Raw genomic sequence first — 25,470 nt, forward strand, 5'->3', positions numbered from 1 at the left:
ATTAATTTCTAAACTTGGCGCCACTCTCTGCCTATGCCGTATAGATTTACGATTCCAAGCAAACGTCATTATCATCATTCTGCCGCGGCGGAGTCGACGACACGAACGTAACTTGTTTGTTTTTAAGCTGGAGGTGTCTCCGAAATTTATTACAACATTTATTAGTTCGCCGCGATACCAAAAGATTCCGCTACAAATAACAACTGTGTATAAAGTAACGTAATATATCCGCCACCATGTCTGTTATGGGAAAAATAATACCTAATGTTTCGAGCCGGAATTTCGGGCGTATTAGTGCCGCGTTGTCAAATAGAACGTATTTTACGTATACACAGGAATTATCGCAGCCTTTGGACAGGAAGCCCGAGACGCTGACTGCGAAGGAGGCGTTTGAAAAATGTTTAAAATCAGGTGAGTGCTCTAGCTCCTTACGCAGCTTCACAGTTGTAGTACTATGCAGGTATAGGCCTGGATTGGTCGTAATAGGTTTATTGCAGGCCTATTATTGATGATTAGCCGGTATAGGGTGGGATGCCACTAACAACGCTACGACGTCAAAGGTAATGGGTACATTGGGTACAAAGTTCATCATGTAGACACCATTCTTAAATGTACATTTGCATGAACCTTGAATATTATATTTCACGGTTAGTTGGTTAGTAAACTTGATGAACTTCTACTTCTGTCTATACTCATTATCACTAACATCTGTTAAAAAAAACATATTTGTTTATGGAGCAATTTAATTCTGCTTTGAGATTGCATGTTTTGGTATACATTATAGTGCCTACTTCAGCTATTTGAATAAATTAATGTTTATATTCGCATATTCCGTTAATAGAATCTGTTTCTTTATTTATAAGTTATACCTAATTGTCTATGTATGAATCATTCAGGTTATACTTCTAAGATTTATTACATGTATTTATATTTGCATTATAATCAGTAGTGCCATTCACACTACAGTTTGTATGATCATAAACATGTAACTGAGACAAATAATAGGTAGGCTTGTTATTGTTTATTTTGTGATAATTTATCTTACTGCAAGACTATAATTGAGACACTGACATTCACATTCTATATCTTGTTGTAAAATAGAATAAAATAAACAACACTTGTATGTTTTAAAAATATACCAAGTAACTTTTCACCTACTTCAAGAAGTCTGATAGATTTAAACTTTGTAAACACGAGTCATTTATTTATTTAGCCTTTATTGCACAATACAAAAAAGTACAAATGGACTTAATGCCTTAATGCATCATCTACCAGTCAACCATTGGGCAAAACAGAAACTTACAATTGGTGCAGAAAACAAAATAGATAGAGAGGTAAAAGTCACTATCTAAACACTACTATAATCATTAAACATACATCAATACATAGTATTATAAAACATATATATACCGTACATACACATATTATATATATATATATTGTACCCATTTAAAACATAATATAAGAATAATACTTACATAATTATAGTATCACCAGTGAAAATTATTATTATTAGAGATAAAATTATTAAATACAATTTGTAATTCACTGTCTACAGCAGGGTTTCTGAAACTTTTATAGGCATTTGTTGCTTCTTACAATCCCCTTCACAATGGCTGGTGAATTCCAAGGGTTAGTGTACCAGACTTTGAGAACCCTTATTAGTAAAGAGTAAGTTTATGATTGACAAAACAGAACCATATGATTATTCAAATCCAATAGGATCATAACATCTGTTTCTTATCTTAACCTCGGTTTTTCTTTTCTCAGGATGATCTTTAGATATGCCTTGCATGCTCATGAACAGTTTAGTTCCACAAAGATAAGATAACCAGTCCTCTAACTCCATTCTATCGGTAAAAAAACTTTGTTATGATGAGTCTTAAGAGTAAAAAGTTTTTGGCAAAGATTAAACTTTTGGTACAAGCTTGATTGATTGCTGACTGTAATTTTCTTTCCATAGGCAACTAATAGTCATCACCACAATTCTAACAACCTCAAACACAATTAGTTTGCGCTGTTTAATCACAGAGTTTGCATGGCCACCTCCTGTCTCCATCATCAGATCAGCTCCATGTCATCATAATATTGCATTGTCATCCAAAAATCATGCAAAAAACAGACACAATTTAAAATATCCGAAAACGTGACCAGTTAAAAATCATTTTCAAATGAAACTATATGATCATGTACACTGAGACCAGTGTCAGTGCCAGTGTGCCATTGTCAGTGTGGTCAGTACCAAGTAAAAAAGCAATGTATAATTATGGTCAACCACATCTACTGCAAACTAGTCTTTAACACAGCCTTAGACCTCAGTATGTTTTCGTACCCGCTGGTAGAAATTTTCTCTAAAATTTTAGGTCATCTGGTAAATAGATGCTAGTTTCGCAAGCAATTTGTCGAATGTGGCATGCATTCGAAATCTTTTTTCAGCACTGGTAACTTAAACGCTGAAGTTCACCGTGAAGAGTGCTTGAAGAAAAGACCACTGCATCTCATTATAAAGTACAGGATGTCTTTTTTATTTTGGCCTGACTTAGCGTCATGCCATTGTTTGAAAGTGACATAGGAATACGGAATAAGACCCACAAGGTTGATAAAGTCGAAAAATACTTTCCGAGTGCCCTGAAGTCCCTATCAAAATGTACTGGGCTAAATATGATGAAGTGGCAGCCCCAAAAAACGTTAAAGCTGCAACATCAGTCGATCACCAAAGTAGAACAGAGTGTGAGGAAATAAAACAAATACTCTCGTCCATAACTTGATGAAAAGAAAGTAAGATTGCACGTTAGATAGGGGTTTTATGGCAGTTTTTTCAAAATAAGTTCTTGAAGAAGTGTAAAATTTGAGTTCATTTTTCGTTGTATTTCCAAACATAACTTAGTATAAACGTTGTATCACTTTTAACTTGTCTACTGTTTTTCAGGCACGGTCCTTTTATATGTTACACTATGGTTTACGGTTTGTGCTCGTGCTGCCTCTGATGGCGGCAGAACATTGCAGTATTACTCCCCATTCTGAATTGTAGTATTTCTAACGTGTTGTATTCTTCAGTTGATCTTGCTGCGAGTGCTAATTTCGATTTCTGAGCGTTTGAACATTTTCAAATGAAGTACCTACTTGGGACAGTTATGCATCTAAGTTGGTTCGTTACGAGTTATTGGTTATGAGCATCGCTAGGCCGGAGGACAATGAAGATTTTACCGCGTTTATAACGCGAACGAAGTAGCCATTCGTATTGATTTAATAAACGGCGGGAGATCTAATCCAGCCAACAGGTTCCGATATAGAACATTGTCGTTACGTAACCTTGAGTCTGTTTGAGCGTGTTGGCTGCACCTTGCATGTTTAATGCAAATCGTCTGTAACTGAACTGTTCTTCATAATTTACTTAACAAGTATAATTTACTTTATTTACTCTAAACTTGCTCTTCCGTCGGAATGTCTCTTCAGAAAACCTTGGCGTCCTTCTTAAAGAAAATAGTTTCTCCCAAACTCCTATTAAAAAGAAAAAAAAAGAACCAAAGACTTAAATTAGGCTAACTCTGCCAGTCAATGAAAGGGGCATGGGGTTATAAAGGATATCCAACCGGCCTGCAAGGCAGGAAAGCGACCATTATTTGTTTGCAAAAAACCTGCAGATGTATTAGATCGCTGTGTCATTAGCAGAATATTGACACCGTCCGCGAGTAACCATTTCTAAGAGGAAGTCTGCGTTCCCCTTCCTAATGAGGCGGAGATGAGCGGAGTAGAGAGAAGTGCGGGAACCAACCAATGGCATTGGTTGTAAATACGGAATGCTACTGTAGGGAGTTTGTATGGCAAGAACCGGGAATTCCCGGTCCCGTACTGTATTTGTATAAAAAACCAGTAGGTACCGCGAGCACTCCCTAGTGTAATTGATTTGATTCCCACACCTCTCCTAGCTAGCAGAAATAAAGAAATCTCTTGTTAGGAACAGAATAAAGAAAGACGGAAATAAGAATGGGTTTGAACAGTACCTTTGGTCAGTGAGATAATTACTTGCGTTTCCCTCGTTGAACGGGCCCGTTATATCTTCTATAATATTCTTGGATTTTCTTCTATGGCACTAATCAATGTCAATGCCATAGAAGTGTCCAGTGTCCACTCACAACAAAATAAAATTCATGAGGCCCGAAATCGTAAGGGATTTATATTTTGACTTTAAAATAAAATTTAATGCAGACATGATGCATCGACAAGTGGTATTTCTCTCAATATGGAAAATGACTGAATGCAGTTTTGAAGGGTTGATTATCCGGTGAATGACAGAACGTAAATTTGACGTATAATGTTGATAGATGAATTCCTAAACATCTACTCGCTTATTGCCCTTATTGCTTTTCAGCTGATTGTAAGTTAACATACGTTATATCTCGGCATTTTAGTAGGAAAAGTACAAGCATGCTCTTTCGGCTACGGCAGGATGTATCATATATACTCATCACTCTCATCTCATCTCTCATCGGATTCTAACTTGATGACAATGGGACCAACTGTGAAGTATTTTCCAAATCTTCATTTTTGAGAAATAAAAAGCGCCATCGCCACTAGTACAAACAGTAAACAAACCGCCGTGACATCAGCGTCATATTTATTCGTAATAAAATAATCTGTAAAAACATGTCACGAACTGTTTACGGCGCATAGTCCAGTGGTCACCGATTAGTTGTTCAGGGCTCCGGTTTTAAAAATAAACTTACCATCGTGGTCCGTTTCTACGTGAGTTTATTAAATAAGCAAATGTAATGTACAGCACAAAACAGGTCGACGGTCCGCAATTTGGCTGGCATAGTATAGTCTATATAAGTTACTCTATTTGCTATTGCAGTAATACTGTTCCTCAATCCTCAACCTGAACTTGCATTATATCTTAGTATGACAATGTTTGCATTACAAGATTACCCGTATGGCGAACACGCCAGGGGTCAGTGCCCTGCATGAAACAGAATTCTGTATTGTTTGATGCTACTCGTGACATCGCTATATGCATAGTGCTCTCCCTAGTGGGAAGATTTGTTAGCCGTACGTCCAATACGCAGTTCGCCCAAATCGTGTTTCGTGTATAATATGATGCGTCCATTTCGTTGTCACTCCGTATTTCGTCCATTTCGCGATTCGTCACTACGGAGTATATAATTCAGAGCCGGTATCCGCTACTAAAGTATGTTATTGGGCATGGTATTGGTACCCCAAAACTGCCGGGAGACTGGCGCACGCCATCTACTACAGCCTAATGACGTCATCAAAATGGCCCTCGCCTCGTTGCGAATAGTGCATATTGCATTGCACCCAACTATGTACACTGACACTGACTATGCCGCTTTTGTCCGATTCCGACGTTCGCCGATGAAATCGCTAGAGGCGCTTTACGAAATGACTGTCAATATCGCTACAATTACAAAATAAACCAGTCTCAAGTTGTTTTCAATTTTCCGCAAGTTTTAATATAGCTTTATATAAATATCATGCCGCGAAATTATCAAAACCCCGTATACTAACAACAGCACACTTACTTGTCCAAACATGTACCTTATATCGTTGCATTAAGGTTGACAAATGGTCAGCTAAATTATCGTACAATAAACCCAACATTATCTTGGCATTCTGCCTACAAAACTGTAAATCGTAAATACTTGCCGTATGCTTTACACTCTTGGGAGAAAAACGGCATATAACACTATACATATCTCAATCGTATAAGACTTTTAGTAATACATAGGTGTTTGCATTTACACTCGCGTGCAAAAGTATTGCATCACTTTGCATTTTTTCAACTGCACCCAATAATTTTGTAAACCGGTTATTTTCGATAAATTATTTTAATGGGATCATGTCCCTTGAAGTTTTAGCTTTACGAAAAGTTAAAAAACATGGAAAACGGCCCAGTATTTTTCAAATTATCGGCATTTTCCCGATTTGTGAGCGGTTTTGCGTTATCACGCGCACGAGTTGCGCTACCCTTGACCCCTATAAAATGGGGGGTAGGGGAGGGGTTGTTATCAGTCACTTATCAAAAGTTGACCGGTACACATCTCCGCATATTTTCCCGTGAAGAAGACCTGTGAAAAATGGAAACCACTGAAGCTGAAGTCCGCCAAGTCGTCCAGCTCCTGCAAGAGGGGCGTAGCCAACGTTCAGTAGCTGCCACGCTGAATTTAAGTCAATCTACAGTTTGCCGAGTTTACCAGAGGTTCCAACGGACTGGATCCTTTACTTCAAGACCAAGAAGCGGCCGCAAAAAGTGTACATCAGAGAGGGACGACCGCTTCATTGTCACAACATCTCTCCGAGATCGACACCTGACAAGCGTTGCCATCCAGCAGCGTCTGCGTGAGATACGAGGAGTGGCTGCCAGTGAGTGGACAATAAGAAGAAGACTCAAGAAAGCGAACGTGACACCCAGGAGGCCTGCAACGGGGCCCAGATTGCTGGCGCGACACCGTACAGCCCGAAGAGAGTTTGCAGAAAATCATATGGACTGGACCATTGAGCAATGGACCCCAGTTCTCTTCTCGGACGAGTGCAGAATATGTTTGAATGGATGTGACCGAAGAGGAAGAGTCTACAGAAGGCCAGAAGAACGGTTCGCCCAATGTTGCTTCTCCGAAAGGGTCGCCTATTGCAGTGGATCCGTGATGTTCTGGGGCGGCGTTTCCTACGCCACGCGAACAGAGCTGGTTTTCGTGCCTGGCGGGGGCCGTGGCGGTGGATTGACCGCTGCAAAATACATTACTGACATCCTGGAGGAACATGTTGTTCCTTATGCCGGTATTTTTGATGAGGGGTTCATCCTAATGCAGGATAATGCCCCGTGTCATACCGCTAGGGCCACCGCAGCCTACCTTCTCGAAGTGGGCATCGACACCATGGACTGGCCAGCGATGAGCCCGGACCTTAACCCCATTGAACACGTGTGGGACTACCTGAAAAGGAGGATTCGGAAGCGGAATCCTGCCCCGGCCAATGTTGAGGAGCTGAAGGGAGCCTTGCTGGAGGAGTGGGACGCTATTCCACAAGCTTTCATTAGAAAATTAATTAGGTCTATGAAAAACCGCTTGATTTGTGTGAGGAGGGCTAGGGGTGGCAACACCAGGTATTAATTTAATAATAATAATTTATTTTGTATTAAATAAATGACTTTTAATCTTAACTTTCCTAAATTTATTTCTCGACCAATGTGTCGCTACTTTCAGTTTCTGATTTTTTTCAGTCTTCAGATTTGAAATTTCATTAAATTTCCCAATTTTCTAATGCGTTAGATTATAAGCTTTCAGTTGATACCAAAATTTTCAGAATCGGCTCTAGAATTACAAAGATATTGGGTGCAGTTGAAAAAATGCAAAGTGATGCAATACTTTTGCACGCGAGTGTAGAGTAATTGCTATTCTGATTCTGATTATTTAAATTATGTGAATATTGAACACGCATTTTACCACTTTGGAAGTGTCTCTCGCGCAAACTATTCAGTTAAGAAAAAAATGATATTAGAAACCACAATATCATTTTTGAAGACCTATCCATAGATACCCAACACGTATGGGTTTGATGAAAAATTTTTTTTTAAAATTTTATGTCATTAAAAAAAAACTACTTACTAGATCTCGTTCAAACCAATTTTCGGTGGAAGTTTTCATGGTATTGTACATCATATATTTTTTTTAGTCGGACTCTCCCATGAAGGGTTCCGTATCATTTATGACGTATTAAAAAAAAACTACTTACTAGATCTCGTTCAAACCAATTTTCGGTGGAAGTTTGCATGGTAATGTACATCATATATTTTTTTTAGGTTTATCATTCTCTTATTTTAGAAGTTACAAGGGGGGGGGGGGGACACGCATTTTACCACTTTGGAAGTGTCCCTGGAGCCTGGGATCCGTTTGGCAACCTCCCGCGGGCCGGACCGTGGGCGTTGAGTGTCCGCGGGCCGGATTGAACGCCTCGCGGGCCGGGGTTTGGAGACCCCTATTCAAAAAAATTTGCCGACCCACTGGTCTAGGGCAACTAATATAGGTATCTTCTGTAGGCAGGAAGATTCCATTTGTTTTGGTATTTTGATTGTGGTGGATTTGGACACATAGATAAAGATAACTTCCAAGAAAACTGAACGTTTAATACTTTATATATTTTACCAGACTGAAGTCTGGGTGTGATCAAAGATCAATCTTACTAGCCAAAGGCCAAACATTATTATCAATATTATCAAAAGTGATGCATGACAATAATGTTGTAATAGGAGCGTTATTCTACCACATAAATAATCAAAACACGCCTTTACCAAATAATAAACGTATCTCTTTATTTGTTGTTGTAAAATGGTAAGTTCATAGCGCAGCATTAAGATATTGCTTTAAATCGATTGGTATTATATATAATATAAATTAATTTAATTCAGACTTTAAAAAATCCATATCTTGTTAGTATTACTTAAACTAGGAAACCTATAAACTAAGTATTAGTCTAATTATAGTCCCGATGCTTTTTTTACCCGAGTATCAAAAAGGTTATGATTAGTAGATAAAGTTTATATTTGTATGTTTGCCGTGTCTTCCACCGTTCTAAACCGGCTTTCAATAGAAGGACGTTTTATACCGTGGTTCTTATAGTTGGTGTGGTGGTCCGCAGTCCAAGCGCTTTGGAAATTCATAAATAAACATTTAGATAATTGATTTGGTTCGTTATGAACAATGTTTCTATTATTTCTGGCAAACGTTCAAATTCAAATTACTGATTTGGAATCTATAGTCTTCATTATATTTTTTCGAACGATTTACTTGTTAGTGTATCCCACTTTAACGAAAACCTTCAGTCATTCATCGTATGTCCTTACCTCGTGTCTCATAGACCAGCGGTTGAACAAAAATGGGTTTCGATAATATTAAAGTTTTTTCTTTTTTGATATGTCATTGGGAGTATGTTAAATAATACTTTGGTAAAAAGTTAGAAATTTTAAGGTTGAGCTTTCGGTTATATTTAAATATTTTAATTTTTGCTAATAACTAAGTAAATATAGAATTAAAGTTACAGAAAACTTTAGCATATCGAATAACACTTCAATTTATGTACAATTTTCAGTTTTTAGAAATCTGGAACAGCTGCTTTCTGGTAAACGTAAAAACACGAGTTATTTTGTAAATATAGAATTAGAGTTGCTGATATTGCAAAATTACGATATTATCGATCAACTTAGTATTCTAGTAAAAAGTTAGACATGTAGACAATGTGCTTATCTAGATATTGATTTCAGGTTAAGCAGTATAGCTGATATTGAATTAAAGTTTGTAGAGTTAATAATAATCGATCATCAACAATGATCTCAGTTACTAAACAAAAATTTAGAAATATAAAATCACGGCGACACTCATTACTGATATGTATGCATTCCTTGCTTATATAAATACGTTACGATTCAAACGCGCGGCAAGTTTGCGCGCGCCGCGCGCTGTGGCAGGAGGCAGCGAACAACGGTAGTGGGGAGCGGGGTGCCCTTGACTGCGTCTACGGTCCATCAAAAAAATTCCTAAAGCGTGTTTTAAATTAATAGCAATAGAAAATTGTTATTTTGTTGTTACTATAATAGGTATTGCCCGCGGTTTCGTTCACGTAGAATTCGTTATCGCGTTACATGAATATTATTTATTTATTTAAACTTTATTGCACAAATAATAAAAAACACAAATGGCGGACTTAATGCCAAAAGGCATTCTCTACCAGTCAACCATTGGGTCAAATAGAGACAAAAAAACACATTCTCATACAGATGACCACCCTTCCTTGTACCATTTTAAAAGCCAGTTGCTGCTTTTCTTTCCCGATTTTTTTCAGATGTTTGGACTTGGTATTTTCCTCGCGATAGTTATTTGTTTTAAGGGGAATGTTGTTGTTAACCGCTAATGCTAATATTGATAACCGATAGTTATATAGAGATACGTTATAAGGTATATGCACCCTCATGTTATTTATTTCTGATAAGAAATAAATGTAAGACAAAATTCACAGTGATACATTTCAAGTAGGTTGCCTTGTAAGATTGCGTACGGATAGTTTTTTTGTTTGTTATTTCATCGTATGATATATCAAATGAAAGCTTATTTGAAAGTTGCCGTATTAAAAAAGTTGGTCCAGTTAATGGTCGCCTAGATTAACCGATTTTTATATAAAATGTAGGCAACCATGGACTGGACCAACTTGTTAAAAAGGCAACCTAGTACAGTTAGTAATATAGTACCTGGGCGACCGAGCTTTGCTCGGTTATAACTATTTATTGTAATATGGTGGTGATAATGTACATAAACTTAAAAAGTAAAATGTGAACTGACAATTATTATTATTTACAATCGATTTTAACCTTACAGCACTTGTCACAGAGTAACGTCATCTATTGTCGATTTCTCTTATTACATAGGTCATTTTTTTTTACTAAATTAAACTTGTGTAAAACAATAAAAATTAAAAAATTATATATAAACTTGAACATATAAAAAAAAACAAAAGTTAGTCACCGGGCGAGATTCGAACCCGTAACACTCGTTTAGCAGTCCGCGTCTTAACCCGCTGGACCAGACGGACAGTGGCCGGTAACACGAAATTAGTCACCATATTCTGCGTCGAAAGAAAAACGCATGAAAACTCGAAAACACGCGTTTTCCCAAACATAAGACTAATCTAGATAGATTGTATACCCCCAAAAACCCCTATATACCAAATTTCAGCGAAATCGTTAGAGCCGTTTCCGAGATCACAGAAATATATATATATATATATATACATACAAGAATTGCTCGTTTAAAGGTATAAGATAAAATAACTTTTCTTTTGATATATCATGTGACGTTTTCGTTTACACACTAAAAGCACAGTGTAAAAAGTAACAGTGGGCCGACGCCTTTGATGTTTGCGTAAATGCCGACACCGCTCAAGGTCTCCGTACCTACCTAGGGTTACCACAGACTTACACAACTACCCAAAAGAGGATGGAAATGTTTTTAGTTTTCATGTTGTATGATGTAGGTATGTGTACTAATTTTACAAATGACGTCCATTTTGGAAATAAAGATGGCGGACGTCACTTTTTTGAAAAAGTCGTCATGGGTGTTGTTTTCTGGGTTTTTAGGGGTGTGGATTTCAAAAATGGCATCTATTTTGAAAATAAATATGGCGGCCGCTACTTTTTGAAATGGGTGTCGATACTGTCGATGTGTGTAGCCGTGATATCAACCACCTTTAATTCTAAAATGGTCTCTATTTTTGAAATCTGCACCAACAAGAACCGCCAAAATTGACGTCATTTTTGTAATTGGAACCCCGAGGAACCTCGGAGATGACACCCATATCGATTTTTAAGAAAAATTAATGTCCGCCATCTTGGATGTCAAAATAGACGTCATTTTCGTAATCGGAATCCCGAGGAACCTCGGATATGACACCCATATCGATTTTTAAGAAAAAATAATTTCCGCCATCTTGGATTTCAAAATGAACGTCATTTTCGTAATCGGATCCCCGAGGAACCTCGGAGATGACACCCATATCGATTTTTAAGAAAAATTAATGTCCGCCATCTTGGATTTCAAAATGAACGTCATTTTCGTAATCGGAACCCCGAGGAACCTCGGAGATGACACCCATATCGATTTTTAAGAAAAATTAATGTCCGCCATCTTGGATTTCAAAATAGACGTCAGTTTCGTAATCGCAATCCCGAGGAACCTCGGATATGACACCCATATCGATTTTTAAGAAAAAATAATTTCCGCCATCTTGGATTTCAAAATGAACGTCATTTTTGTAATCGGATCCCCGAGGAACCTCGGAGATGACACCCATATCGATTTTTAAGAAAAATTAATGTCCGCCATCTTGGATTTCAAAATGAACGTCATTTTCGTAATCGGAACCCCGAGGAACCTCGGAGATGACACCCATATCGATTTTTAAGAAAAATTAATGTCCGCCATCTTGGATTTCAAAATGAACGTCATTTTCATAATCGGATCCCCGAGGAACCTCGGAGATGACAACCATATCGATTTTTAAGAAAAAATAATGTTCGCCATCTTGGATTGCAAAATGGACGTCATTTTCGTAATCGGAACCTCGAAGAACCTCGGAGATGACACCCATACCGATTTTTAAGAAAAATGAATGTCCGCCATCTTGGGTTCCATAATGGATGTCATTTTCGTAATCGGCACCCTGAGGACTTTCAAAAATAATGAAAACATCAAACACTACATGATACATATACAAACAGAAGCAAGAAACAATTTCTTGCTTTTTAAAGTCTTAAACTACTCATAATTTCTTAAAATAAGTTATAAAACATGTCCGCCATTTTGAATTTGAAAATTGATATCATAATTATGATATATTTTTGTTTACACTGAGACAAATAATTAGCACATGTCGTATGAAATATTTTAATTGTGTTTTTTTTTATTTATTTTTATACTACGTCGGTGGCAAACAAGCATACGGCCTGCCTGATGGTAAGCAGTATCCGTAGCCTATGTACGCCTGCAACTCCAGAGGAGTTACATGCGCGTTGCCGACCCTAACACCCTCCCACCCCTCGTTGAGCTCTGGCAACCTTACTCACCGGCAGGAACACAACACTATGAGTAGGGTCTAGTGTTATTTGGCTGCAATTTTCTGTAAGGTGGAGGTACTTCCCCAGTTGGGTTCTGCTCTAGATCTGGAATGACATCCGCTGTGCTGTGCCCTACCACACAGAGCCAGATGACATTAACAATGCCCAATGTCTAAAACAATAAAAATTAAAAAATTATATATAAAATTGAACATATAAAAAAAAACAAAAGTTAGTCACCAGGCGAGATTCGAACCCGTAACACTCGTTTAGCAGTCCGCGTCTTAACCCGCTGGACCAGACGGACAGTGGCCGGCAAAACGAAATTAGCGACCATATTCTGCGTCGAAAGAAAAACGCATGAAAACTTGAAAACACGCGTTTTTCACTCATTTTGAAGTCATAATAACTTTTATTCTATAATTAAATTCATGTAATGTCCGCATCTAATTTATGTGCACGATAAACAAACAAATGAATGATTTGAAAGAAAAGACAAACAGCGCTTGCGAAGCTGAGCGGGGGGCGCGGGCGGGGCGAGGTATCTATCGCTCACTAGGTCGGCTACGATAGGCTCCCGCGCGCCGAGCCGACATGTTGACGGACCAGCGCGGCGTGGTTATGAATTTCGCGCCTTTTTAAGTTGATTTTACTATTACAATGCAAGCTACACACAGATATTTCTTACTTTCCATAAAATGGCTGCATATATTATTTTATAGTAATAGACTTATCTCTACGGACTTTAATTCAATATTAGATCTTACAGGACAAAAAACGCATATTAATTGTAAAGCACATATCCTATTCTTCTAATTTTTTGCCTTGCCTATTAACTTAAGAATTTAGATATGATATTGTGAATTTTTCAAACTTTAATTCAATATTGACAAAATAATAAGCTAATTTGAGTTTGACAAAGTAGCACGTTGATTTTTTTTCTAAAAATTTGATAGCATAAAGACTCATACATATTATAAAAGACGATGCTTAAATTTTGTACTTTAATTCAATATTCAAAATTCATCAATAAAAATACATAAATACCTTATTAATATCTAACGCTCGTTCTAAATTTTCTTCATATATTACAAATATGCTTAAAAATATGTCCCATACCAGATAAACATCACTTTTCACTCTTTAGAATTATCGAAACTTATAGGGCAAAAATCCGGTCCCACTATTGGTCTACTCATTCTCATGAAATTATCTTGTAAAGTTTGTAAATACTGATAACACTTCAAGTGGTTTCTAATACCAAAATGTTTTATATTCATAGTAATTTCTTATAAAGAAAAAATTTTTTGGGTGTTTACTATGAGTTATCAGAGTTATGGGTACGGTAATTTAATAAGTAATTAACATTAGGGATTAACTAATAGATTATTCTGTTTAAATATATAATGGCGGGTATTGATGTATGAGATCACTTGAATAACCAACAAACAAAGATCCGTATTTATCTGATTTTAACTGAATTGAATAACCAGTATTTAAAAATTAGTTTGTTGTCTGGATATAAGTAGGTACTTTATGTACCAATTGGCTGTTCTCGTTGTGTATGGGGTAAAGTGCAAGCAACGACAACGCACGGCAACGTTATTGGGAGAACATGTGCCTTATTGTGCCCCATCACTACCAGAATTTTTAAGTTATTTTTTCATATTAAATTGTTAACGTTACTCCAACTTAAACAAAAGAGATTACATACCTAAGCCGAATGATCGTTAATTGGTTTAATAATACGGGGTATTAAAATAATAAACTACATTAACGATAAATTAATCTCTGAAAGGCAAACTCCAAAGTACAATTCGCGCTCGAAGTCCGAGTATGCAGCCATGAGTGCTAGCGCGATGATATACCTAATATCTAAAATCCTCCGAATTTTACACGAACCGGACTGACTTATAGTCATTTCGGGTTAAGAATGAAATCATCATTGTCCACTGGCCTAGCGATGCTCGTAACAAATCAATTCCTTCCTAATTAGAAAATATGCCTTCAACTGGTCACTGATGTGAACTTGATTTTCTAATCAGGAACAATTTGGTTGGTTACGGGCGGGCATATGACTTTACTGCATTCTTAACGCGAACTAACTATATTTTTCGCAAGGGTTAAAATATCCATATGTTAATTTCTCTAACAATGAGAACATATTTGGCTAATAGGTACTATAGGTAGGCAGGTGCCTGAGCTTCCTTTTCTTCACTATTTTTAGGATACCTTCTAAAATTACCAGTTACTGATCAGCATGGCTAGGTGTCAAGGGGCCCACTGACTAACAATCCGCCGTTGTTCAGAACTGTCAACTTTTTGTTCTAACTGAAAGGCCGATACCGTCCGGCGGACTGTTAATCAGTGGGCCCCTTTATATAAGCTTGGTTTAACGCACTCAAGCTCCTTAAATTCACATGTATATGTTTTGTTTTGAATTTGGTACCCTTAAGTAGTTACTCAATAATAGTTCGGAATAAATTGTGGAAGTTCAATCTGTACGTGAGGTTAAGTGTAATTGCCCCTTATAATCATGCCAAACTACGTCGCCCGAGAGAATCCCATACATTCCTGGTGCTGTTGTAAGTATAGCCGGCTGTAGCCGGCAAATTTGTATACCGAACAGGGGAACACTAATAATAAAAAGAAAAACTAAATAAAAGCTTCTTTGGTTCCAGGTCAAACGGTATTTGCCCAAGGCGCAGCGGCCACCCCCGCGCCACTCCTAGACGCCATGACTGCGGTGGGCAAAGCCGGCTCTCTCAAGGACATCAGGGTTGTACACATGCACACAGAGAAAGATGCCGCCTATGTGGCGCCTGACTGTGAAGGCATCTTCAGGTAAGATTAAAGACTTTCTTTAAAAATGGTAATTTAACAGAAAACCTTGGAAGTATACTTTAAAGGCAAGTTAGATGAGCTTGTTTGAAATAAGACCGTAGCGCTGTGGAGTTAGGATTCAATATAGCAATGACGACGGTGGGCAGGGCAGGCTCTCGAGGGACATCAGGGCTGTCCACATGTACACCGAGAATACAAATACAAAATTCTTTGCTTTTGTAAGTTACACTATAAATATAAGCTAAGGAAGGGGCCTCCCTGTAAGCAAAAATTGCTTACGAAATGACGAGAAGAATGCTGCTTACGTGGCGCCCTATAGTGAATTTCAATTTTTAAGTTAGAGAGATGAAACAGAAATTCAAAAGAAAACGTTAGCAGTAGACCGATAAGGTTGAATTTGGTCTGCACAAACTGATGTTTATTATTATGATGTAGTTGATTAATTTGATAATTATCACTACTATGCTTACGTCACCCCCTAGAGGAGTATCAATTGAGCTGATTAAGAGTTAAAGGTAGTTAATAGTTATACTTTTGGTATGTTTTCCAATGTTTCTTTTCGCTTTCACAGAAGAAATAGGAAAGGAAAATTGGGGTAGAGTGCGTGTTCAGATATTTCTGAGTACCTGGTACGCTCCGATATATCTGATAATTCTAGTGCCTAGAAACACACAAAAACAATATCTCTACTAGTTGTTAAATCATTGAGATATATCCAAGCATTTTATCTCGTATCATCAGATAAAGTTGTCGTTTATGGCTCAACTGCTTTTGATATCTACGAAAAGGTTTGGTATCCGATATTGACTACTATTACAAAGGTATTAAGATATCTTTTAATGCGAATACTATAGCTAATTTCAGACATGTATGCATGATAGATGATATCAGATAAGTGTAGTTCGTGTCATCCACGATGACGCGCAGATTTGTCAAATCTAACCTTTAATAACATGACAATACGAGTCAAGGACGCGTCTTCGTGAATGACACGAACTATATTAGAGGTGAGCCAATGAGCCAAAGGCTGTGACAATTCGGACATTGACTTTTTTCCTTTAGCGCCAATCGGTATGTAAGACGCTCAAGGGGTAGAGGGGTTGAATATGTCTTATTTTTCCTTGCAAGGGGGTGGGAGGAAATCTTCCTCCAGCTGGATTGGGCAGCATTCAACAAACTAGCGGCCATCCTTAAATCTGCTAACGTTCTACAATGCCTGAACGCTCGCCTCTTTAACCGATGTGTCCTGCCCACCATGACATACGGTGCCGAGACATGGACGCTCACTAAGCAGGCTGTGCATAAAATACGAGTAGCACAGAGAGCCATGGAGCGCGCCATGCTCGGCATTAAACTTCAAGACCGAGTGAGGAATGTTGAGATCCGACGCCGCACTAAGGTACTAGACGTGGGTGAGGTCATTACCAAGCTGAAATGGAATTGGGCGGGATATGTTGCCAGACAGAGTGATAGCAGGTGGACCGAAATGTTGACGGATTGGTGGCCGCTTTCGGATATTCGGATGAAAGAAGCGCCTGGTGTTCGTTTGCTCGTTGGGTGGACGAAATTCCAAAAATCGCGGGACACTACTGGATGAGACTAGCCCAGGACCGGGATAAGTGGCGTACACGAAGAGAGGCTGCTCAACAGTGGGCAACTGGAGGCTAAATTGATGATGATGGGAGGAAGTCTTGACATTTCTTACACAAGATCACAAAAATGCGCAAAGATGCGAGATTATAATATAACTTTATTATTGTTACCCTTGGATCCGCGCCGCCCACACTAGTTAACTATGATAGGAGAAGTATGAGAACAAACATCAGCTTGCCTCAAATACCCACCTACTCTTAAACGTCTACCAGCTCTCCAGCATACTTAGATTGTAGTAGAGAGATAACGTTGATGAATAAAAAGGGCCCTAAAATTTCTTTGTACGAACGATATTTGTTTTGTGGTAACTAAATTGACAAGTTTTGCCACCCAGAGTTGCAGCATATTGCATAATATACGGACGGGGATTACGGGGAAGTACAACGATAATCATGTTCAAACTGTAGCTAATCTTATCAATATTGTTTCTAGTAATAAATACGCCAAGTCGTACGATTTTCCTGTGATAAATTAAGGTCGTCATAAGAGTAAAATTAAGAATAAGAATTGTTTTATTGCCACATATTCGAGAGAAAATAATTCTTAATATATATTTTTTAAAAAAACAGTCTAAGCGTGTGCTTGGCCGAGATAACCGGCGCTGGTTTTCAGACCGATTAACACATTTGCTTATTTTACATGTTTCTGATTTTTTAAGGACACTAAAGATACTACTATATTTGTGAAGAAGTGCATGCATTAGTCTAAAAGGCCACGAAAAAATGCTCAGAATGAAAGCGCTATAATTTATTTTTTGTATAACGAATACTGCGTCATTCGGATACACTCTGACTACTCGGAGCTTTTTTTTGTGGCCGAAGTCGAAGCGAGTTCCAAACCGAAAACGAGACGAGGTTTTCTAATTCATATTTAAATTAATACCAACACATTGGTTTCCAGATCATGTTCCCTGTTCATGGCGGCCAATGTCCGCAAGGCAGTGGCCGAGGGTCGCTCCGACGCCATCCCCATCTTCCTCCAGGACATCCCCAAACTGTTCCACAGGAAGATCATCCAGCCCGACATTGCTGTCATCCAGGTACGTGTCTTACAATAAAGACATGATGGCCATTTATCTACGTGACAGCGTACCTTCTTTCTGTCTGTTAAAGTGACGTTTATCACGAGGTTACGCCTGCTAGTCATGCACTTGCCATGATCGCCCTCTACTGGTCCTCAAATTGTTCCACAGGAATATCTTTCAGTCGATCCGATTAGAGTAGCTCGATCAGTAATTAGGACAATAAATATCGCTGCTGCCACAGTGAAATCTTATTTTTATTTTTTATTCTATTTAACACATCCGTCTATTTGCAAGTCGAATAATGACTAGTTCTTGACCTTTTATGATTTTAATTGGGTTTTTGACATGTTTTGCAGTGTTAGATAATCTAATTCCTGTTGTCGCAGGTATCTCCCCCAGACAGCCACGGCTACTGCAGTTTGGGCACGTCCGTAGACTGCGTACGCGCCGCTCTAGTCAATTCTAAAATCATTATTGGTGAGTGATCTTTTTCAGTATATTTACTGTTGCTACAGAAACTAGAATTCGCATGCATTTGAGAAATACTAAAGACTAAGAATTAAACTCCACCCAAAACGTCGCCGTAAAAGTTGTTCAGCGTGATCTCCTGGCCGATTACGGCCACAGTTACTGCGTGTATTGGACTTACTTGACTTCAAAGACCGAGACCTCCTCGATAAAGCCACGTATTCACAAAAACATTTTTGTTCATAAACCTGGTTTATAAAAAAATATTTCGTAATTTTGTAAGAAACTTGTCTACCAACAAAATTGTTTATAGTGAATACGTGGCTTAAAGGTCAAAAGTTGAAAAAAGTCACATAATTATTGTTATTTTTCAGCTCAAGTGAACGTAAACATGCCTCGCACATTCGGCGACGCCATCATCCACATGTCGCACATCGACTACGCCGTTGAGGACAACACTCCATTACCGGAGCATGGTGGCAAAGGCGGAAGTCCTGAGGAGACAAAGATTGGACAACTGATTGGAGACAATTTAGTTGAAGATGGTGCTACGCTTCAGATGGGTAAACGGCATTCCACTTCACATTAGATTAGTTTAGGTCTCATTAGTCCTAACGGTGCCAAGTATAGTTCACTACGCAGTCTAAGACAACACTTCTTCGTTGCTGAAAGTAAGTGAAATGAGACATGATATGTGTTACCTATCGGTGCCTTTCACTACGTGATTGAAGACAACATTCCATTACCGGTGGCAAAGCGGGAGGGCTGACGACACGAAGATTGGACAACTTATCGGAGACAACTTGATTGACAATGAGATCTAACGGTGCCAAATATAATTAACAACACGAAAGAAAACACTTTTTTGTTGATAGAAGTAAGAAGTAAAATAAATAAAACATGCATTACCTAATAGTGCCAACTAGACTTGACTACGCCGTCGAGGAGGAATTGTTTGGCAAGTCAATGGGCCCTAACGGTGCCAAGTAGAGTTGACTATATATAAATAAATCTATCAAGGTTAATGTTAGTTCATCGCACTCCGTTTTTCAAATGTATTTTTATAGTTAATAATATGTACGTCATCTGTAACAGGTATCGGGAGCATCCCCGACGCCGTGCTCTCCGCCCTGAAGAACCATAAGGATCTCGGCATCCACTCTGAGATGTTCAGTGTTGGAGTCATTGACCTGTTTCGTCGCGGCTGCATTACTAACAATAAGTGAGTTTTTTTTTAATAACTGGAGACAGGACAATGAAATTATGTATTGCTCAAAAAGTAGCGCCATCTTACCGGGCATCGGCGAAAGGTTGTGGGGCCATCGTTTCGAGCGATGGCGCCACAACCTTTCAGCTTTGGTTTATTAGATGGCGCCACTTTTTGATATTTAACAAATTTAACACATATCAGTGAAAGAATAAAGATCAAAGCCAAATGGCGTTCTAAAAGTTTTAATCATGCGTCGAAAGATCGCAGTAAATTTACTGTGGCTACAAAATTTCCTTTGACAATCCACCTCTATTTCAAATTCTCTTTGCTCCCATGCACCAACAGCCAGACTTAAATTTTTGTGCGAGTTGATAATGTTGCGTAGTAATGTTAATGCGTAATGTTCGTGATTGAATGCTATTTTTTTACCATTTATTCGCTTGCCACAATACACACATATAAACAAAAAATAATAGAAACAATAGCAACACCAAAATAAAAAAGTAGGTAGGTTTGCTGTGTGCGTTGTGGCAAAACAAAAGGTAATACGCTCCACACTTTCGGGTTAAGCACTGATAATTTTACTAGAACCCAGATAACGAACAGATTATCGATGTACCAAAAAATTGAAATATACGAAAATCATTAGTAGCTTGCCTATTAAATAATAATAAGTGTTGTAGTATGGATTATGCAAAAGTGTGGTGTGGTGGTGTATAGTATTATATCAGATATAGAGTAGAAAACGGCCTACCATAACATAAGGTGTTAGTAAACATACACCCCCTTATTCATAAACGTCTACTAAAGTTACGATGCCGCTAATAATCGTTTGTCCCTTTCCATCATACCAATATGTCGGAAAGGGACAAACGATTATTAGCGGAATCGTAACTTTAGTAGACGTTTATGAATAAGGGGGACAGAGTATACAGAGTAGATTCGGTTAGAAACCTTAAATAATAATAAAATATTGAAAAATAGAACTGTTGGGGGTAATTCCAAAAAAACATAAATGATTTTTATGCTACCCACATTCATCAGTTAAGGTACAGTCAGGTGCCTAACATTAGTATCCATTTTTCTATACAGTAAACCGATGTGGTACTTAAAATACTTAATTTAGGGCACAGGACATTAAATAGCACTGAAATTGAATGCTAGCAGTACATTATTAGTTGGATGAATATGAATGATTTAAAAATTAACATTACTAAAACTAAATGTATGCAGATTACCTCTTATAATTCAAATGTTGTACCAATTTCAGTCCAGTACCAAAATGCAAACGTAGATGAAGTATCTTCTGTAAAGTTTCTAGGATTCACTTTAGATGAGCATTTACACTGGAAAGACCACATCGAGCAAATTTGTGTTAGACTGAACAGATTTGTGTTTGCTCTACGAAGATTGAGAAACACAATATCTGTGGAAGCAGCTTTGGCGGCTTATCACGGATATGTGTCTTCAGTCCTTCACTACGGCTTGATTATGTGGGGTAATTCTGTCGATGTTGAAAGAGCATTCATTATTCAGAAAAAATGTGTTCGGGCTATCTGTAACGCCTGGCCTGAAGACCCTTGCTTTCCACTGTTTAAAAAATTGCAGATACTCCCCTTACCCTGCTTATACATAAAAGAAATATGTATGTTTGTAAATAACAATAGACCTTTTTTCAAAAAACGTGGGGAAGTGATACACAGACAGACCCAACCAAATATTATGAATTTGCTACATAAACCACGAGCTTATAAAATTATTTACAAAAAAAATGTATATAACATGTGTATAGTAATATATAATCGATTACCTAATGACATCAAATTATTGAAAGGAAATAGATTTAAGAATAAACTGACTGCTTGGCTTCTTGATAATTGTTTCTATAGTGTACAAAAATATTTAGATCACAACTGACATGCTGCTGAAATTTCTAGTTGATAATTGACATTCATATTCAGGAAATATTGTAAATTCTATTTTATTTATTATAACTTTGACATTTTGTTTAACTTCGACCCTCGATTATTATTTTACTTGACATTGTGTAAATTTGATATTTTTAAATTTTTGTTTCTATTTTTATATACATTGACTGTTTTTTAAAATATTTGCACGCCTGCATGCAGACTGAATGCACGGATTTTCTTTTATCTTGTAAGACCTTTATATTACTGTGTTCTATGCAAATAAATTCTTGGAATCTTTGAATCAGTGGGTGCCGGTGATCAAATGATCAGAGCCAGTGGCCCTCCAGTGCTACCAGAGCCATCGGCAGCGGGTGGTCAGATAAACAGCCACGTCTTTACTAACACGTTGCTTCATTTAGAAGATGCTTTGAAACTGCGAAAATACCACTTCTACCACAGAATAAATAATAGTACTACCATACAGAAAGGAAACTTCCTACAAAACCGAAGTTTGTCAGCGATTCAGGGCCGAATCATGTTGTCCCTTTCTAATGTATGGAACTATCCCTTTCGGCTATTTAGGGTTGTCAAAATTCATGTAATTATCTGTGGTTGTGCACGCAAAGTGACGTCAAGTTGTACCAACCCTCATAATTGCTCGGAGCAATGCCGAACCGAACGGAGCCGAGAAAGCCCGAACGCTCTAGTTTCCTCCTGCTTATACATCACTATCCCCAATCGTTGTTTCAACACATTAGTTTTAAAAACTGACCATATATTCTCATTGGCTTATTTTTCAGAAAGAAGACTCACCGCGGTCGCATCGTCGGCAGCTTCTTGGTCGGCAACCGCGAGCTCTACGACTTCGTTGACAATAATCCCGCCATTGGTACGTATGTTTTTGACCGAACTAAGACTGGTCTTACATTAGCAGGAGCAGGGGGTCCAAAAGAGGCTGACTTGTGTCGGACTCGTCCAAGTCTGGTTTTTCTGGTCATCAGCCCGACACCTGTTCGCCACGGACATACTACACCTGCCTGGCTTGTGGCCAGTGTGGCTTGTGTGGCCTACACAGCCATGAAAAGCGCTGCCGCCCTACCTGACACTGTTTGAATAGTCTGTAATAGACTCAAAGGCCAATGATGATGGTCGTTTATTTCTCGGCCGTTCTTGTAATTTATTACCATGTAATTACGACGGGGACGGTTAAAAGAAAATGTACTTACACTTCTTTTGGATATACCCCGTGCTATGAACGGACGTAGTCTTTTGAGAACTTTTTAACAGATGTGTTTTACTCATTTGTGTTGGTTGCAGAAATGCTGGAAATCGATTACGTGAACAACACGCACATCGTGTCCCTGCAGCCCACCATGACGGCCATTAACTCCTGCATCGAAGTGGACCTCACTGGCCAAGTGGCAGCGGACTCCATCGGTTAGTCATCATGCATGCTCTAGTTAAGACGACGAATATACCAATATGAAATATTTCGTAAACTAACCGCCTCGATATATGTCATATTTATTCGTAGCAAATAATCTGTGAAAACTTGTCAAAAAACTTTTTAAGGCACAGTATATATAAGTTACTCTATGGTTTACGGTTTGCGCGAGTGCTGCCTCTGGCGGCAGAACATTGCAGTATTACTCCATATTGCAAAAGGACTTGAAGTAATAACGTCATCTTTTTTACGCTGCTAGTTAATACTGCGGATTAATTAAAAACGCTTATTAGTTCCTCGGCAAATTATTGAATGCCAACCTCAAAGCCTTATCACTGAAAGTTCCTTTTGTAATCGTTCCGCCTACAAATTCAAAATATCTTGTTTGGAACGCTTTAGCTACAGTATTATAATATAACCAACCATTGCCGTCGTTCAAAAAAGGTACGTTATCTCAAAATCTTATATAAATCACCTCGACCCGCCGAATGGTTGACTAACCTCATTTTCGTATTGTAATATTTACATAATTTATGAATGAGCACTAAAATAATATTCCAGGCACTCGCATGTACTCCGGGTTCGGCGGGCAGGTGGACTTCATCCGCGGCGCCGCCGAGGCCGTGGACGGGCGCGGCAAGCCCATCATCGCCATCGTGTCCAACACCAAGCGCGGCGAGAGCAAGGTCGTGCCCACGCTCAAACTCGGTGAGTGCGTTCACATCCTGGTCGCGCCGAAATGTAAACCGATCCCCTCAAAACTTATTTAAAACGAATGTATCAATTCAAATTCCAAATTATTCTAAAGGACAAATACGAGTCCGACTAAAACCGGTTTTGTTCTTTTTGCCGAAACCAAAGGTTCGGTTACGCTCTATTTTCGGCCGAAACCGAACCTTCGGCCGAAACAAGCCATGATTTTTATGCCGAAACTGAAACCGAAACTTCGGTCGGACACTACCGAAAATACAGTTTCGGCAGTCTTTTGGCCGAAACTGAACCTACGGCCGAATCCAGATACCTGCCGAAACATAAACTGACACGGGATGTTCGGTCAGACACGAATTAATTGACGATCATCCAGTCGACTCCTGACCAAACCTGGAAACTAACCTCACCACGTTTTCTACCATTATATATCCTTATTTCAAATATGTCTTCAATCGCAGGAGCTGGCGTAGTGACCACACGCGCCCACGTGCACTACGTAGTGACCGAGCAAGGCATCGCGAACCTGTTCGGCAAAACTCTGCGCCAGCGCGCCTACGAACTCATCAAGATCGCCCATCCCGACCACCGCGAGGCACTCGAGAAGGCTGCCTTCGAAAGACTTAAGTGCATGCCTGCGCCTTAAATAATAAAAAAACAACCCCATATGCAGAAGTATTCATAATGACCCTTGTGGGTTGCAAGTATGAAAAAATAACTACGTTATGGTAGTTTACCTAGTTGCATGATAGTTACTATAAACGCACTGCCTTTATACAATTTACAATTGTTATTTAAATTGGCTGTTTGCAGTGATTCCATTAAGCATTTGGATTGGTTTTTAGGGCGCTAGAGGTCAGTAGTCTCCAATGTTGCCTAATGTTACCGATTGCCTTATAAAATATCAATAGATAAAATGTATTATTTTATAAATATCGTCATTCATAGTATAAGCGTACTGTTTTTTTAAGATCACTAAATCAACACTTATTTTTCATTTTTTACCCATTTTGGTCGGATTTATTTATAGTATTTTTTGTAAGTTATTGCTTCTTGTAACGCTGCGAATTTATATTGTTAACAGTCATTATTTTCGATTAATTATGTTGTATTTTTTATGTATTAAACGTACTTCTAGTTGAATAAAATTCTTTTTATTTACTTAACCTAAATGTATGTTGTAAGCCTACCTTTTCGTACCGTATTAGCAAAGAGAATTTGAAATAGAGACATAACAGTAAAAGAATAAGGATCAAAGTCAAATGGCGTTCTAAAAGTTTTAATCATGTGTCGAAAGATGGCAGTAAATTTACGTCGCTACAAATTTTTCTTCGACAATACACCTCTATTTCAAATCTTTGGTAATACCAGCGCGATACCGACGTCGCAAGATTTGCGCGACGCGCCATATATTTTATTTAATTATGGCGGTCGGCGTCAGATAAGAGCATGCATTTCGTGGCCGAGCGTTATATATATATACCTTGAACCCGATGTCGGGCCTTATAATCGTTTTCCGTTTCACGGAATATCAGCACACCCTTAACAATAATAATTGAAATGTAAAAAATACTGTATCTCTAACTGTCAAAA

The 25,470-nt window shown here is 38.3% G+C and overlaps 1 protein-coding gene across 1 annotated transcript; it reads left to right on the forward strand.

The window, feature by feature from the left end:
• Window positions 1-55: 55 nt before the first annotated feature.
• LOC133529612 (4-hydroxybutyrate coenzyme A transferase) lies at window positions 56-25,025 on the forward strand. The gene is made up of 10 exons (XM_061867363.1): window positions 56-411; window positions 15,298-15,460; window positions 18,014-18,152; window positions 18,524-18,614; window positions 18,980-19,168; window positions 19,701-19,827; window positions 22,526-22,614; window positions 23,043-23,162; window positions 23,731-23,877; window positions 24,339-25,025. Exons 1-10 carry the CDS (start codon window positions 237-239, stop codon window positions 24,521-24,523), a joined length of 1,425 nt encoding a protein of 474 aa, XP_061723347.1. The 5' UTR covers window positions 56-236; the 3' UTR covers window positions 24,524-25,025.
• Window positions 25,026-25,470: the final 445 nt, after the last annotated feature.

The sequence above is a fragment of the Cydia pomonella genome, chromosome 21 (genome assembly GCF_033807575.1).
Source record: "Cydia pomonella isolate Wapato2018A chromosome 21, ilCydPomo1, whole genome shotgun sequence".
In the NCBI taxonomy this organism is placed as follows: Eukaryota; Metazoa; Arthropoda; class Insecta; order Lepidoptera; family Tortricidae; genus Cydia; species Cydia pomonella.